Consider the following 16,662-nt stretch of genomic DNA (forward strand, 5'->3'; position numbering starts at 1 on the left):
CCATGGCTCAAGTGGTAAAGCACCTAGCTAGCAAGGGCAAGGTCCTGAGTTCAAGTCCCACACCACCAAAAAAAAAATCCTAGAAACTAGTAAGTAAAATGTTACTTAAATACAATGGTTAAGCCTGTATTTGTTTTTCTTGAATTAGTGGAATAATGATTACACTCACATGTAATCAATTATCATTTTTATAATGAAAGATAACATTCTTACTGCTTATATTCTTATGCCAGAGCACACAGACTATTTTTACATCTGGGTCAAGGTAAGACATTAGTAAAATAATCAATTTGTGTCTTTCTTTTACCAACCCTCCCTTCTAGGATTACTATAAGAACAACTCAAAGGCACTTGCATGGAAGTGTTAATTGGATATCACTGTATAAAAATCACATTACAAAACTATATAAGCAGTAATCTACACTTTTTTTGTAAAGTCAGAAATACATGCCAAAACATGATACTCATCCTAATAAATCTTTCACTTTCTCAGGAATTACCATTTAAGTAAAACATATCTACCAGCACATACACAAATATATGTACATGTGTATATATACATATACATTTCTCTGTTAATACCAAAATATATGCAGTCACCAAGCTGTCAATGAACTCGACTTTAAATGTATTTACTGTCCATAATACATAATTCACTTTCCCATGAAAATATTTTATTAAATGAAACAGGATCTCTACAATACAAACATTTTTACTTTAAATGGGGAAAATTTTTTTTTATCTACATGAACCTAAGTTTAGGAGAATTTTTTAAAACAAGTCAAGTTTATATTTAGCACCAATAAATATTTTCATGCAGGAAAGTGGCATGGTAAAATTGGTAGTAAAGAAAGAAAGTAAAGTGAATACCAAGGAAGTCATGCCAGAATGTTGTGATTATTTTTTTCTGTGAAACAACATGGAATGTGAAAAAAAAATGAAGGTAATAGTCCACGGTAATCAGTAAGTACAAAGGCCATGGCTATGATTCTTCCCTAAATCTAAAAAAAAAAACAAAAACTAAGGCTGAAGTACCACTTGAGCCCAAGAGTCAAACCAACCTGGATACACTGGCGAGACCTCATCTCAAAAAAAGAAGAAAATTCAGAAAGTTATACAAACCATTCTACAGTTTACATCTATTAGAGTATTTTTAATCAGTCTGAAGCACCTAACCGCATCTAATCAGTTAGAAGTAATTTACATAACACATAATCTTTTTTTTTAAGCTTAACCTTGACTGTGGATGAATCATGGAAGTAGTTTTATGTATTAGAAATTCCTATGGATAGAGATTCAACTTTCATTGCACTAAACTTTTCTTTTGTATGTGAAGTCACTTGTTTAACCAATTTGGGAAACTGGGAAAATAACAGTGTTCAATGAATAAAAGCCTGAACTACTTAACGTAAGTGAAATATCCTCAGTAGAGATGAGCACATTAGCTCTGGCCAGGCCATGTAACCATAAACAGAGTTCTAAGATAGAACCTCAAAATTTTTCTTATATTGAACTCAATCCTCAAGCTATCTTGGGGAAAAAAATACAATGACTTCTAAATTTTGGAAGGGTCTACCCTTAATATTCACGTGTTACACCAATTTCCCTTAGACTCACACTAATAATGTGGTATTACTTTTTGTGTTAAAATTACCCAAATCCCTTTATCTTTTGATCCATATTTTGAGTGCTTAATTGTAGTACATCTTGTTGTGGTGGGAATATACTGTTTTTGTTCCAATTTTAAAAAGTTCAAAAGAATTTAATACTCATTAAATAAAGAATATTACTATTAGACTTCATATTGGGCAAGAAAAAGAAGCCTTGTTTGTTGGTTTACTGGTTTGCTTATTTATTTATTTATTTATTTATTTACAATTGTAATGTGATTTGAACTCAGAGCCTCTGGCTTACTAGGAATGTGCTCCACTACTTGACATACAACCCGTAGGTCTCATATTGGGCAAAAGCCTTGTATACTCATTGCCATGACAGTATGTGCCAGGACACAAAAAACTTCCCAGAATTTCTCTTATTCATATTAAGTACACCTATACACACACCTTGCCTTGGGTCCTAGTCCCATTTTTATGAGTAATTTTGATTGTGAAACTCCAAAACATTTATATTTCCAATGTAAGTTGGGATACAAGACACTCATGAAAACTTGTGTCATATAATCTGGTCAGAATCCAAGAAATGAAAAAAGTTGCCTAGAATTTTTGCTACTTATATTACAAATGACTTGAGGCTTTTCCCAGAATCCAACACAGTATTATATTACAGTATGGAATGTTACCAAAATTATAGAAAAACATCAGGTACACTTATTCTAAATTCCTTATTATGCAGAATACAAGATTTCCTTGAGACGTTTCCTATTTCTCTCAAAGATGAAAGGTAAAAATAAGCTATAAAAAAGCACATGGTTGTTCTACTACTGAAAAAGTAATTACTTCTTCAATATTAAGGATCACAAATAAAATGGTTCTTCAAACAACTGACATAATTTATAATTGCCTTTTATATACTAGGATGTGCATAAGAAAAATTTCACAGTAAGCCCAACATAGGAAACATTTGTTCAAAAACTAAATTTTTCAGTCACCATAAAAATGAACTTCATTCCTTCCCAAAGAAACAGTTGCAAATAGCTATATTCCAACTTCCATCAACAAGGAAACACAGTATTTAGTCTTAAAGATGTTTTGTCAGCACTGAAACCAACAGATGACATGCTTATGATAGCATGACCTCTGTTTATTTTTTAGTCATGGTTGTAAATTTTATACTTAAAAAAGAAAAAAAAATGACTGAAAATAAAACCTGGCCATATCTGAAAGAATCAGGTTCAACTATGGCCAACTTTCAAATAACAATGTAGTTCACATAAAAGTGAGAAAATGTGGACTGCAGGCAAGGCTCAAATGGAAGAGCAACTGCCTAGAGAGCACAAAGTTCTGAGTTCAAACCCCAGTACCACCAAAAAAAAGAGAGAGAGAAAATGAGATTTTTTTGTTTTGAAAATCTACAATACCATCACAATGTTATTGCTACATTACACTACATTCCTTCAGCACTTATGCAGTTTTTTTTCAATGAAGGCCTGAACTTACATATGTACTCGTTTGTACTTTTTCTATTTTCTTCTCACATGTAAGTTCTATCATTCCTTTTACAAATACACAAAAAGTTCATTAATTCTCAACAATAACTGCACAGTATTTTTATTATCTGCTAGATGCATGATATCATCTTACTTTGTCAGTTTTAAACCATGCAAGGTGCTGTATGACAACACTAAATTTAATTGCTGAGTCAAGTCTAATTCTTAAAGGTAGTTGTAGTTCATAGAAATTTTTATAAGGCATGATATAAATATGTTAAATGGAAAAGTATTATTATTCCATCAGCTATTTTTCATTAGTATATGATACTAATATACTATCATTATACAATCATCACATTAAATTCCTACAAGTTTGCTTCTCAATATCTCAAATCAAATCAACTTTATGAGCACGCAATCCCAGCGAGCATCCTGGTTAGAAGAACAGGTGTGATAAACCACAACAGCAATTTATTTAAAATGGCAATCTGTTGAGATAACAACCAGAAACTTCATTTCTCTTTCATTTCAAGTGAAAAATAAATTATACAATGAATATTTTTCAAGATGTACACAGAAAAAAATTATCAACAAATGAAACACATGCCTTCTGAAATTCAGTTGCCTTTTTCCTTAAGGGCACCTAATCAAATTTCTTTTTGCCCTTCATGACATTTTCACAATTCCTTATCAAGTCTTGAAGAGGTGTTAACATTTGCTTAAGCAGCAGTTTCCAGTATGATACTAACAGTCTCATAATTCTAACTGTCTCTTTTATACAATTTATATGCTATTCATGTCCCCACATGTACCATCTGTATCAAAAGCTCACAAATACCTAAAATCATTTTATCTATTTAACTAGAATACTAAACCCTATTAATTTCCTGCTTGCTTCACTTTATCCAGTTGTCTTTAGTCAAAATTATTCTTGTTTTTTGTCTACTACCTAATTTTGTTCCACCTCCACGTCTCAGAACTTTTCAAAGAAATGAGATGTTATTCTCAATACTAATTCATCCTACACTTTGACCACTTCTCTGTTTCAACTTCTGCAACAAACTTCTCAACTTGATAGCCTTTATTAATCTTCAAAGTGATTTTCCATAAGTGTTATCAAAATTAACTCAGCAAACATTTTTGAGCTTCAGTAATGTTCAAAACAGTAATACTTATTAGAGGCATGCTCTATTAGCCGGAGAGACACTTGGCCCAATCTAAACACCAGGAAAAACATTTTTTAGCATGCAATTCCTGACCTCTTTTCAGACAAGGTAACTTTAGTTACAGAGGGAAAGCTTAGGGGAATTCCTGACAGAAGGAAAAGTAAGTGTAAAATTAAGTGGCACTGGTTGCATGGAACTTCAAAGCAATGTGTATTGTTATCACAGTGTAAAATGAGGAGAAAACAGCAGAAAAAGAAGCTGGAGATATAAAGGAGGCCAAGTCACAGTTTATCTTGTAACTGGACATAAGCAACTGGTCTATCGAGTATGCAATACTTTTCTGCCATCATCTATAAACTGGGCGAGACAGAAGAGTATTCTCACTTGTGTGAGACAGAAGTCAATGGGCTCTTTCCGGTTGTTTCCTAACTTGGACAAGGTCTACAACAAAAACCAGAAATCCTCTTTAAAACATGTTAGCAATCAAACATCTCAAATCTACAGTGCATAACAATGTTTGCATTATATAAAGTATTTTTTGTTTTTAGTGTTAAGGATTGATTACAAGGCCTCACATGTGCTAACAGGTGCTCTATCTTTACACCCTCAGCCATGTCTGTTACTAAACTGCAATGAGATTCGGAGGCAAAAACTCTGAGTGCTACATAAGAACAAAGCATTCATACTGGGAAAAAAAAAAACATAGCGCCCCCCCATAAAATCTTCCATATATGTATTTATACGTGTTTATATGTATGTATGTGGTGTCTCCAAAAAGAATGTCTTTCCCAATTTTTGGATTAAGGATGATTTTGTTATATAATCATAAGCCTTTCACCCAAATCTTTATTAGGTAGCAGAGGGTGGGGGAAGGGATTTATTGAACAGTAAACTTATTAGTAACTAGAAATAATACTTTACCTTTAAGTATTACTAAGCCCTCAACTAACTCTTAAAGTCCAGAAAACAAATGATTGTGGTCATTTAAAATTCTAGGAATTTGGATGAATATAATAAATACAGTTGTTCCATACTTCAAAGCATTGAATACTACATGCAATGCTCATGAAAGGATAAGTAACTTACATAAAATCTTTGACCTCTCATATGGAAAAACAAAAGCATGATGTGGCTAATAAAGTGTGTTCCTTTCAACTACATTAAAAGGAACCAAAGTTAAACCCGTTCTTATTTTGTTGTTCTTCACCACTGCTTAAGCAAAATTAATATAGTATCATGAAAATATTTTTCAGTACATTTCTGTAAAATATTTAGAAGAAAAAGGAAACTTACTTGTATCCGCTTGGCTTCCCACACTGATGTATCTATCATTGCCAGGAAGTGCCGTTTGGTAATAAGCTGTCTCCTCCTGCTGAGGGGTCTTGGCATTCTTTGCAGTAAGGAAAGCCACTGCTAATTCCAAGTTTCCATTACTATCCTTCAAACATCAAGACAGGAACATTCAATGCTTTGGAATAACTGCACATTCTCACAAAATTTATGTAATTTTTTTTCATAGTAAGTAATATTTCATAACAAAAATCACTGATTTGAAATGATTCTATCTATAACGCTAATTGTAGAATATGAATTCATCACAAAGTACACTATCTCAAAAATAATTCACTTATTAAAACTACTAGTATAATGTAAAAAAAAAATCAAGAAATCAATTCTCTAATTTCTTAGTTTTCTATTACTTTCATACAGCTCAATAAAACTCAGTTATAAACTTATATTTTCAAACAAATGAGTAAATTAATTTTTTTCTGGAACTTCTCTTGTAAGAGTGAAAAATGAGTACTTAACATACTACTTCAATAAATAAGGACAATAAAAATAATCCTTATAATTTGGGTATTAGATGCATACCTGGGGGTTAACTTAAGCAAAATGTTAAATACTCATAAATTGAAAACAGTAAAATTTACTGAAGCTTGACAGTATGGAGAGATACACAGAACTCTTGAGACAGAAATACTCAATAAACCAAGATGATACTCCTACTCAAGTTTATATATGAATTTTACTTAGTTCTCATCAAAAGCATGCCTGGACATAATAGTCTAAAGTCCATTTAGAAGTGATAATGCTAGACTAAGAATTTTTCCATATGACTTTTCCTCATTTTGGTGGTGCTGGGGTTTGAACTCAGGCTCTTGCATTTGTCAGGCCATAAGAATATCTAAGAATTTTTAAAGCATCACAGTAATGAGAAAAGACTTGCCCAGTTTTATCTTTTTATTCTCCACATGGTTAATGATAAAATAACTACAACAAGATAGCTACCTAAAGTAACATAGGAGACCCAGATATTAATAACAATAACCACTGTAACAGAAGGCCATGACATGGACAGCTCTGAGAACTTCAGCATACTTATCAGAGAAAGCCTCTGGAAGGTTCTGGACAGGAATTATATGGCATGACTTACATTTTAAAAGGTTTACTAAGGTTGTGTATTAAGAAAAGACTACAAGAGAGAAGGTCAGATAGTCCAACACTTTGGGCTATCATATTAAATATGGGACATAATAGAAGAAGGATTGCGATGATTCCAATATTGGATGCCTACACAACTAAAATCCACCCCAACTCTAATTCTAACAGCCACTAAGGATAGGAAATTAAGAGTACAATTTAAAATGCACCAATGCTTTAAAAAATGCTACCTTAATCAATATTATAAGATTCTTAAATCACTCATCCAAAATATGGGTATACAGTATTCCACTGTTAGATAAATCAATTAATAGTAATAAAAATAAATTACAATAATGATGGCTAATTTTTATTTAGCCCTTACTACATGTGAAGAAATGTAATAAGTGCTCTTTATATAATCTCTCACATGGTAATAAAAAACTACAACAGAAATTTCATAGCTTGATAAATCAAAAGTGCCAAAATCAACCAGTGACAGTGTGTTTCCCACAAGTAGATTCTTTATTACTAGGAGAATCAACTCATTATTAAACACTGCATAAATTTTAATTGGCAAAATTAAGGTTTAAATACACTGTTTTCCCCCAGTCATGAAAACTGGAACAGAAGTTTGGGAGAAAGGAAACAAAAAATCTGTGCTCACACAACCTACATCAAAGGAAATGAGGATGAGGACAAGACTTAATTTGATGTATAGTTCTCAAGTTAAAAAGGAAAAGTAAAATTCTCCATATTTATGCTGGCAAAGTGATGGGCTACAGCCTCATACTCTGTGATACACTAGGAAAGGCACTTGCTGAAAACAGACGTGGAATGATTTAGTCATGTATTTATCAGAATAAAGGAAGGACTGGTAATCATCTAAATGTCGTATTCATGACATTGAGGTGTGACACTTCTGCTTCCTCTGCAACTACTTACAGTGGCTTCATAGCTCCTGTACTAATGCCCTTAAGAGTACTATTTCATCATTTTCCTTATGGGAATAAGACAAAGCAAGGCTTCCAGTGAAAGAGGAAAAAAATTAGTCTGGCATCCAGAGATCAAGCTGCTGTGGCTTCTATTCCATATACTTTCACATAGTGGTGTGATCTTGGAGGATTACTTTAACCTCTGTTTCCTCATCTTCAAAAAGCGAATGAAAACACTACTCACCTCAGAGTTATGAGGATGAGTAAGCTCACATAAAGAACTTAAAATAGTATCTGGTACTATTAACTGTTTAATAAGTGCTAGTTATCATTATCACTATAGTCATCTAAAAGATCAATTATTTCAGGAAACAAAGACCCTTTGGCTCAGAATCAGAAAACACATAATTAACTTTCGGTCCCATAGAGTAAAGACTATAGCTGTGTACTCGACTATGAGTAACAAAAATGTCATACTGCTTTTAACCTTTAGTAGCCATATACAAATGAGCTTAAAATATACTTCCATTTCAAGAACATCTTTCATTCACTTGATCTTTGTCACTGTGAATTATCCATGTGATTTGACTCATCTCTGAACCTCTGTGGGAAAATGAGGATGTTTCCAAGACACAACCAAACAATGCATACTACTAATGAATGTGAAGCTGAATATTCTTAAGATATAATTAGTTGAAGGCAAGAAATTTAAATTTCTCCTTCTTGGGAAGAAAAAAAATGTAGGTTTTTGTCCCTTCATGCATTTTCTAACTTTTCCCTGTTCTTTCACCTCTTGCTCTAACTCACCTCACCCTGAACTCCCATTTATATTCTAAAATCATGGCTCCAATAATATCATTCATTAGCTTTAGGATTCACAGTTCCACCATTTTACCAAGAAAAGCATGTCATATAGAGAGGTTACTAATTACTCCAAGGTATCATGAAACATCAGATTGCTGAAAGCTAACATGCTCAAAATTGCAGTGCATTGAGTGAGGCTCTTACTTTATAAAAGTCCATTCCTCTATCTCCATAACTACCACATGGTATAACTAAAAACCTCATAGGGATATACCAAAAACAGAGGCCATACCTTCAAGGCCTGCTGCAGTATCTGGGTGTCATTAATTCCAGTAATTTCTCTCAGTTGATTCAAAAATGTCTGCTGGTGCTGGGGGTAGGAAGAAAAAAATAGAATTTATTTTTTCTCTGAAAATATGTAAGAAAATACCTCTTACTTTAGAGAGACTGAGCAAACTTCACCTTTTTAGAAGACAGTTTTCTGCCCTTAATGAATTCTCATATTTCTGAAGTTGATCTATATAACTCCCCAAGAAGTTTTACTGAATTAACAGTTTCAGTCCCATTCTTATCCTCCTTGTTTACTCACTTATGTCTCCAAGAAGAAAAGGAGGCGTTCATTTGTCGATTAAGCCCAAGGGGAAATACCTGGGATGTCTGTGAAAGATATGTTTTTGGCAGGCCATGTGCTAGGTCAGTAATTATATAATAAGGGTCCTAAGATCTATTCAAAGAAAAAGCTAATTTCATTCTCCCCTCTGTCATAAAAGATCCTAATTTTAATTGATTTATCCCATTTACTTCAGCTCTCTTTATATTCTACTAATCTATATAAAATAATCTATTGGAGAGAAAAACAGGGCAAGAGATTCCACTATCAAATCCTTCCATCATATTCCCTAAACTAGAAACATGTTCTTCCCTACATACATCTTTGTATTTCTTAAAACAAGTTCCCCAAAATTATGAAACAGCATCATGAAATGAAGCACACACAATATAAATAATGAAAAAAAGCTTACTCAGTAGAATACCTTAAGATTTCTTGAAATATTACTTGAAAGTGTTTTACATTTATCTCAGTAATCAGTCAAGAATCTTTAACACATGCTCCAACTACTGGGTCAAAGTTTGCTGAGGAACAGAATGTTTACAAAATTTCAAACTTCATTCTTACAAACTATAAAGGAGTAACAGTAACTCTACAATAGAAAACCTAATAGTCACCATCACAACCCAGAGATTAAAGTTAATATTACCAATAATAGGACAAAATGATATACAACCTATGATAGTCCTGCCAAAAATGCATAATCCTAATCTAATCTTGAAGAAGCATCAGGAAACCCCAACAGAGGAACACTATGCAAAAGAACTGCTATATATTTTTTTAAGTGTCTATATAACCGAAGACAAAGAGTGAGTCCCCACATAAAGGAGACTATAGAAGCATGACAACCAAATGCAACCCAGGACGTCAGACTCCATCTCAAAGTAAATGATGCAGGTTATTACTGGGACAATATGAGCTGCTCAGTGATGAAACTGCATGAGTATTCAATTCCTGAATTCAAGAATTGCAGCATAGTAAGAGAGCATCTTTTCTTTTAGAAAATGTAAACCGAAGTATTTAAGTGATAGAATGGCATTATGTGGGCAACTTAATCTCAAATAGTTCAGAAAATAATAATAATGTCAAGGAAGTTTTGTATTAGTCTCAAAACTTTAATTTTAAATGATTTCAAACTAAAAAGTTTTAAAATGTTCTACATTCAGATTTGATGTCAGAACTGAAAAATGTGCATTTCAAAACATGCTTGATAACTTAAATATGTTAAATTCAGGAATCAAAACTAAAGCAAATTACAAAATTAAATGGGGGAGTAATTTAAAAGATCAAGTACAACCCCATCCAAATATCTTTTACAAAAAAATGAAACAAAACAAAACGTATGTATCACTTAGAAACTATATTCAGTTACATGTGCAAGAGTCCAATCTAAAGAGCAGCTTCAATACTCTAGGTATCTTACTTTTTCTTAACATAAGAAGACTGGCAGTATACAGTCCAGACCTGATAAGGACACCCACCATCGTGTCAAAGATTCAAGTTTATCTGTCTTCCTACTCTGCCTTCTTTAACAAACCTCATCTATAGGATTCCACATAAAACCTCACTATGAAGAATAAAGTTGTCAGGCCACTCACAGCTGCATAGGAATTCAGGAAATGAATTTTCAGCTAGGGAGAAACTCCTTTGAAAATGAAATCAGGGTTCTATTAATTTAAACAAACAAAAACAACAGAAGGAAACCAAGAGAAGAAACAGAAAAATGTACACTGGATAGGCATTGGCAGTGTCTTCCATGACATCAAAGAACTTCATTTCCAGAAAATACCTTAAGAAGGATCTGGCTGAGCTAATCAAGATTATCCAATAATACAATAAAAAATAAAACACATAAGCAAAGTTACATAAAACTCCAGGAAGTATCATAACAGTTCAATGAAAGAATCAAATAGCCAAATTTTGAGGGCTAAAATATGAGAGAAATAAAATTGTCTTCAAACTTATTAACTTTCTATCAATTTTCATTTAGATAATTACCAATAACCAACAATGGAATAATGACTGAGTTAACACCTAACATTATGAATTAAAGTCACATAAAAATATTTTGGAGATTTTTTTATCTAGTTCAATGTCTGAGTTTAATAAACATAACATACTTAAAAAAGGACTGGAAATGTGGCTCAGGCAGTAGAGCACCTGCTTTGCAAGTACAAAGTCCTGAGTTTCAACCCCAGTCTAACCAAAAAACACAAATCGAAAAACATGATCAAAAAAAAAAAAAATGACCCAATGAAGAAATGGGCAAATGAACTGAACAGAGCTTTTCACAGGAAGAAGTCCAAATGACCAAAAACACACAAAGATATATTCAACATCCCTGGCCATAAAGAAATGCAAATCAAAACTACTTTAAGATTCCACCTCACTCCTGTTAGAATGGCTGTCATCAAGAACACAAACAACAAATGCTGGCGAGGATGTGGGGAAAAGGAACCCTTATACACTGCTGGTGGGAATGTAAGCTAGTACAACCACTTTGGAAAACTGTCTGGAGGCTCCTCAAAGAACTAAAAATAGAACTGGCATTTGATTCAACAGTACCATTCCTAGAAATATACCCAAAGAAATCTAAGTCAGGTTATAATAAAGGCACCTGCACACCCATGTTTATTGCAGCATTACTCGCAATCACTAAGCTATGGAACAGCCAAGATGTCCCACTACTGGAAACAGATTAAGAAAATGTGGTATTTATATACAATGGGATTTCATTCAGCCATAAAATGGAATGAAATTTTGTCATTTGCAGTCAAGTGAATGGAAGTAGAGAACATCATCTTAAGTGAAGTTAGCCAGGTTCAGAAAGCCAAAGACTGCATATTTTCTATCATATGCAGAATACAGACCCAATACAAATACAAGCAACATTATGAAAAACAGGTCATGCTAAGGGAAGGTCACATACAAGAGAGGGAAGGTTAAAAAAAAAAGTTAAGAAGGTGAATATGGTTGATGTACTCTATATAAGAATGAATATAGAATTTTTAAGCCTGTTGAAAAACAGAGAGGAACAAAGTCAGGTTATAATACATATATACATGGAAATGTCACAAGGAAACTCCGTGTATAGCTATCTTACACAAACAACTGTCTTTTTTTTGCTTTTAAAAAAATGGGAGAACCAGAGGGTGGAACAGGTGCTTTCAGGGAGGATGGTACCAGGGACAGGGGAGGATATAAGGAAAGTGTGTAGGAGGGTGAATATAGTGCAAATACTGTATACACACTTACCAAAATGGAAAATGGTATCTGTTGAAACTATTGCAGGAAAGGAGGTAGGGGAGTAAAGGCAAATAATGGAAGAGGTGAATTCAACTATGATATATTGTAAGAACATTTGTAAATTTCACAATGTAACACTGTACAATAATTTAAAAAAATTTTAAAAGACAAAAGGTTGGGGAAGGAGAAGAAATCTGGATGGTTTAGAAAAGAGGTAGAAAGAATTTTCTTAGCTAAGTTGGCAAGAAATGGAAAAGAGATTAAGAGATGAGCAATGAGAAAAATTCTCCGTTAAGGCAGAGAAGCTACCTCACTTAAGTTTTCCTTTTCTTTTTTATTAGCATCTTCTAACTGTGCTTTTCCTGTCTTTGAAAACCAGTGCCTTTATCTCCTGCAATTTTTTGCTATTCCAGTTGTGGTTAAGATCCTGGTCTGTCTTTCAAGGTTTTCTACCTTCCCATTTTCCAAACTTCCAGTTAGTAATAATGCCCTGATCCTCAACTAAAAACTTACTATGCATGCATCTCTCCTCCTTGACTAGCAATTTCTGGTCCATGGCAGATCCAATTCCATCCATTCCTCTCTCTAGAGCTCTTTTACTGAGCTCCAAAGGTCCTCCTTGTATGAATTTCTTATCTCCTGAAGCATAGGGAGGGGTGCTCAACATGGTCCCTTGACTAGACCATGGAAGGCAAGAATATTCAATAAACCTCCTCCAACTGGAGTACTAGAGCCATAATTCTCTAGCTTCTAAGCCTGGAACACTGGTTCCCCTAGCTCTCAAGGCTTGGAGTGGTAAGTCTCTAGATCTGCAATCCAGCCTCTAAGTGTCGGGCACTCAGGGTCGAGGATGGCCCAAACCACAAGAATTTCTCCTCACCTACTCATGATTTCTATCCAGGTAGAACAAAAGGACCCCACAAAACTCACTGAAAACAAAAGAGAGCACACTTAGGATCCATATAACTTTTTGAAGATGCAAGAAGGGAGACTCACTGGTTTGAGTTAAGGAAAGAAGACTGGCATTTATTATGCTCTTGCTGTACAAGACTGTACACAATATAATGCTTCCACAATATAATCTCACTTAATACACACACACACACACACTCCCTTCCCTCCCTCCTGGAAGTTACACTCACAGAAGACTCCAGAAGTCTCTTCAACAGATTAGCACTTGCAGAGAAAGATAGGAATGAAATTAGGTCTTTAAAATTCTACAGGTCATATACCCTCCACATTCTCACCACTCTATGATTAAAGATTTCATGAAAAATGAAAAGTCAGTGCAAAAAAATCAATATAACAATGACATAAAATATTCAGATAAGAATAAAAGAAAACTGAAGCATTACTACAACGCAGGAAAAAATTTTGTGCTAAGAGCTCACTGACTCCTAAGTCTGTTATTAGCTCCTTTAACTAAATTTCCCAAAATGAAATAATTCAGTTTAATGCAAAGGAAAGAAAGTCAAAGGTTTCCATCCCAAGAGGGACAACTTCAAATTTTATAAGGATAGAGAAAAAACCCAACTTAACAGAAAATTCCAAGGCATCCTTAAACTTTGGAATCATGCAATAAAGCACTGCTGGGCACTAATGTATCCTACGTGACCGATCAGTGCGAGGATTAATGCATTTTAAGGTGAGCAGCTGTACATACATTTATTTTTGCAAATCCTTTCTGCATCAACCTCATAACACTTAGCTGCTCTAGTTCATGTTCTCTTGCCATAACAAGAAATCTCTAAAATTGACTGAGAGAAAATTTCATTTACATAACATGTCTTTTCTTTCAAGAGGACAAAGGGAAATTTCCCCTCCACCCTCTGAGGATTTGACAGAGTCAGGTGACAAAGACAGTTTAAATAGGCAAAAAAGCATACAAATTCATTAACTAGTAAAAGGGCAAAAGTGACAGAATTGAGGAAAATCACAAGAGTATGATTACCCACTAGACCAACATCATTTAGGAAAATGTATGCCCCTTTCTCTATTGGGAGGGAGTCAGGTAAATAGTAAATTATTTGTAGGGGTATCGATGGGCTTGAAAACCATACTACTGCCTGGCACAAACTAGACAAGAGAGAGAATGGGTTGTAAATGATTCTCTATGGGACTAAATTAGAGGAAACCCATGTATAACAAAAGTCTGTCCAGGTGTAGTAACAGACTTTAAACAACATGAGGTACAAAATTTCAGTAAGGATACTAAAGGTGGCAGGCTGCCATGGTGCAAGCCTATAGTACCAGCACAAAGGAGGTTCAGGCAGGAAGATTGCAAATTCAAGGCCAGCCTGGGGACTATCTTACAAACAAACAAACAAACAAACAACAACAAAAAAAACTCTACAGAAAGCCTCTCCCAGCACCAGGAAAATTAAAAACAGGACCAATCAGAAGTACCTGGATTCTGAAATGGGCTCTAAGGCATCTAATGCATGCCAAAGTGCCAGTTTGGAGAGTACCATTTTCTGAGCTCCAAAACCTTCATGTTTTTAAGTCCAAACATGCCTCTAACCAGCCATATGATTTTTAAAAAAAAAAGAAAAGAAAGAAAATCTTAATTTCCTGAGGCTTGTTTTACACATAATTCTAACTTTTTTTTTTCTTTTTTGGTGCTAGTGGGTTTTGAATTCAGGGCCTCACGCTTGTTAGGCAGGCGTTCTACCACTGGAACCACTACACCAATTTTAACCTTTTATTTCCCATCAAATGTGATATTCTGTGACTTTTATGAAGAGTTTTCCTATAGTGCCATCCTTTTCATGGCTTATATGGCTATTTTTGGCAATACTTGGGCCTGAACTCAAGGCCTTGCTAGGCAAGTGCTTGGTTTCTTGAACCACACTCCAGTCTTTTTGCTTTTATTTTTTTCTCAGATAAGCTGCCCCAGCCAGCCTCAGGCAGCAATCCTCCTACCTCCACCTCTGGAGTAGCTGGATTACAGGAATGAACCACCATATCTACCTGTTTTTGAGATAAGGTCTCACTAACATTTTCCCAGGAGGGCCGCAAACTCATGTTCCTATCTCTGTTTCTGGTAGCTGAAATTATAGTTGTGAACTATGATGCCTGGCTAATAGAGCCCTCTTTAAATATTAAAGGCTCCTCTGCATGCCAGGGTCTCTACCTCTATCTTTAGCCTTGTCTTGCACTTCTTTCTCCCTGTTTCTCTCTTCCCTCTAACTTTCATTCAGGATTCAGAGTACCATTCTCTTTCCCCAAGCAAAGGTGTCTGCACATTCATATGCTCTCTACCAAGGTTACAAATGTTTTCCTTGAATTTACACACATTACAAAAATATAGTACAGTATGGTTAATCTCCAGATAGTAAATCATAAGAAAGCACAGATTATTTTCTCATAAGTGTACTCCTGGGACTTAGTGCAGTGCCTGGCACATGGTGGGGAACGGGGATGGGGAGCACGCTCAGTGGACATGAACTGAATAAATACAAAGGTGAACTCAAGTAAGTCACATCACAGGCTTGAGCTCATTCACAGAAGAGAGGCACAAATTTTTGGACATAAGAATAGGAAGCAAACATTAATTGGGCCAATTAATAAGCCAACTTTTTAGTTTTTCTAGAATCAAGAAAGTCAAGTACAACAAAGCAAACTTTCTACACTTTCCTACATTCTATCTACAATTCCATAGGTCTTATTTTCTAATTCTGGTGCTATTTGAACAGTAAAAACATCGCTCAAATTCTGAAAGTGTTGAAAGGTAAACTGAGGCACAACTAAACTTTAAAGCATTTATTTCAGCAAAAGAATAATTCATGAATTGGACAGCTTCAAACAGAAATGGTCCCAGAGCTCTACGGAGGGAACACAGGGGAAGTGCTTTGTAAAATGAACACAGAACTAAAACAAAGAGAATATTTGGTTACAGGTCACACAGCAGCATTATTAGATGTACCCTGATGGAAAATCCCTACTAATATAAATTTGTTAACTGCTTTGACTGAGCTTACATTCTGTTTTTCTTTATTACAGACATTCACAAGAATAAGTTCAAGTTAAGTTTTGCTGAAGTTTGCAAGTCAGGCAATGTTTAGACCAAATTGTTTTGTGTCCTCAGACAGTCCTCAGTCCTGGCCTCCATCTTTGTTTTTTTTTTAACTTATTGAATCCACACTTTATTTATTTAATTTCTACTGTTGTTGTACTAGGGGTACAATGTGACATTTACAAAAGTTCTTATAATATATTACAGTTGAACTCATCCCCTCCACCCTCCCCCTCCCCCCATTCCTGGAATATTTTCAACAGGTATCATTTTTCCATTTACATTCATGTGTACACAGTTTTTGCCCTATATTCACCCCCCACACCTTTTCCCCACCTCCTCCCCCTTGAACTATC

The 16,662-nt window shown here is 34.5% G+C and overlaps 1 protein-coding gene across 4 annotated transcripts in view; it reads right to left on the bottom strand.

The window, feature by feature from the left end:
* Usp25 (ubiquitin specific peptidase 25) overlaps positions 1-16,662 on the bottom strand; it is a 127,474-nt gene that overhangs the window by 93,656 nt on the left and 17,156 nt on the right. For all 4 annotated transcript variants that reach the window (XM_074072880.1, XM_020159807.2, XM_074072881.1 and 1 more), the window contains exons 2-3: positions 8,728-8,805; positions 5,569-5,713 (exon numbers count right to left, since the gene is read on the bottom strand). In XM_074072880.1, the coding sequence (XP_073928981.1) occupies positions 5,569-5,713; positions 8,728-8,805 (223 nt within the window). The remainder of the gene's footprint in view (positions 1-5,568; positions 5,714-8,727; positions 8,806-16,662) is intronic.

The sequence above is a fragment of the Castor canadensis genome, chromosome 5 (assembly GCF_047511655.1).
Source record: "Castor canadensis chromosome 5, mCasCan1.hap1v2, whole genome shotgun sequence".
Classification (NCBI taxonomy): Eukaryota; Metazoa; Chordata; class Mammalia; order Rodentia; family Castoridae; genus Castor; species Castor canadensis.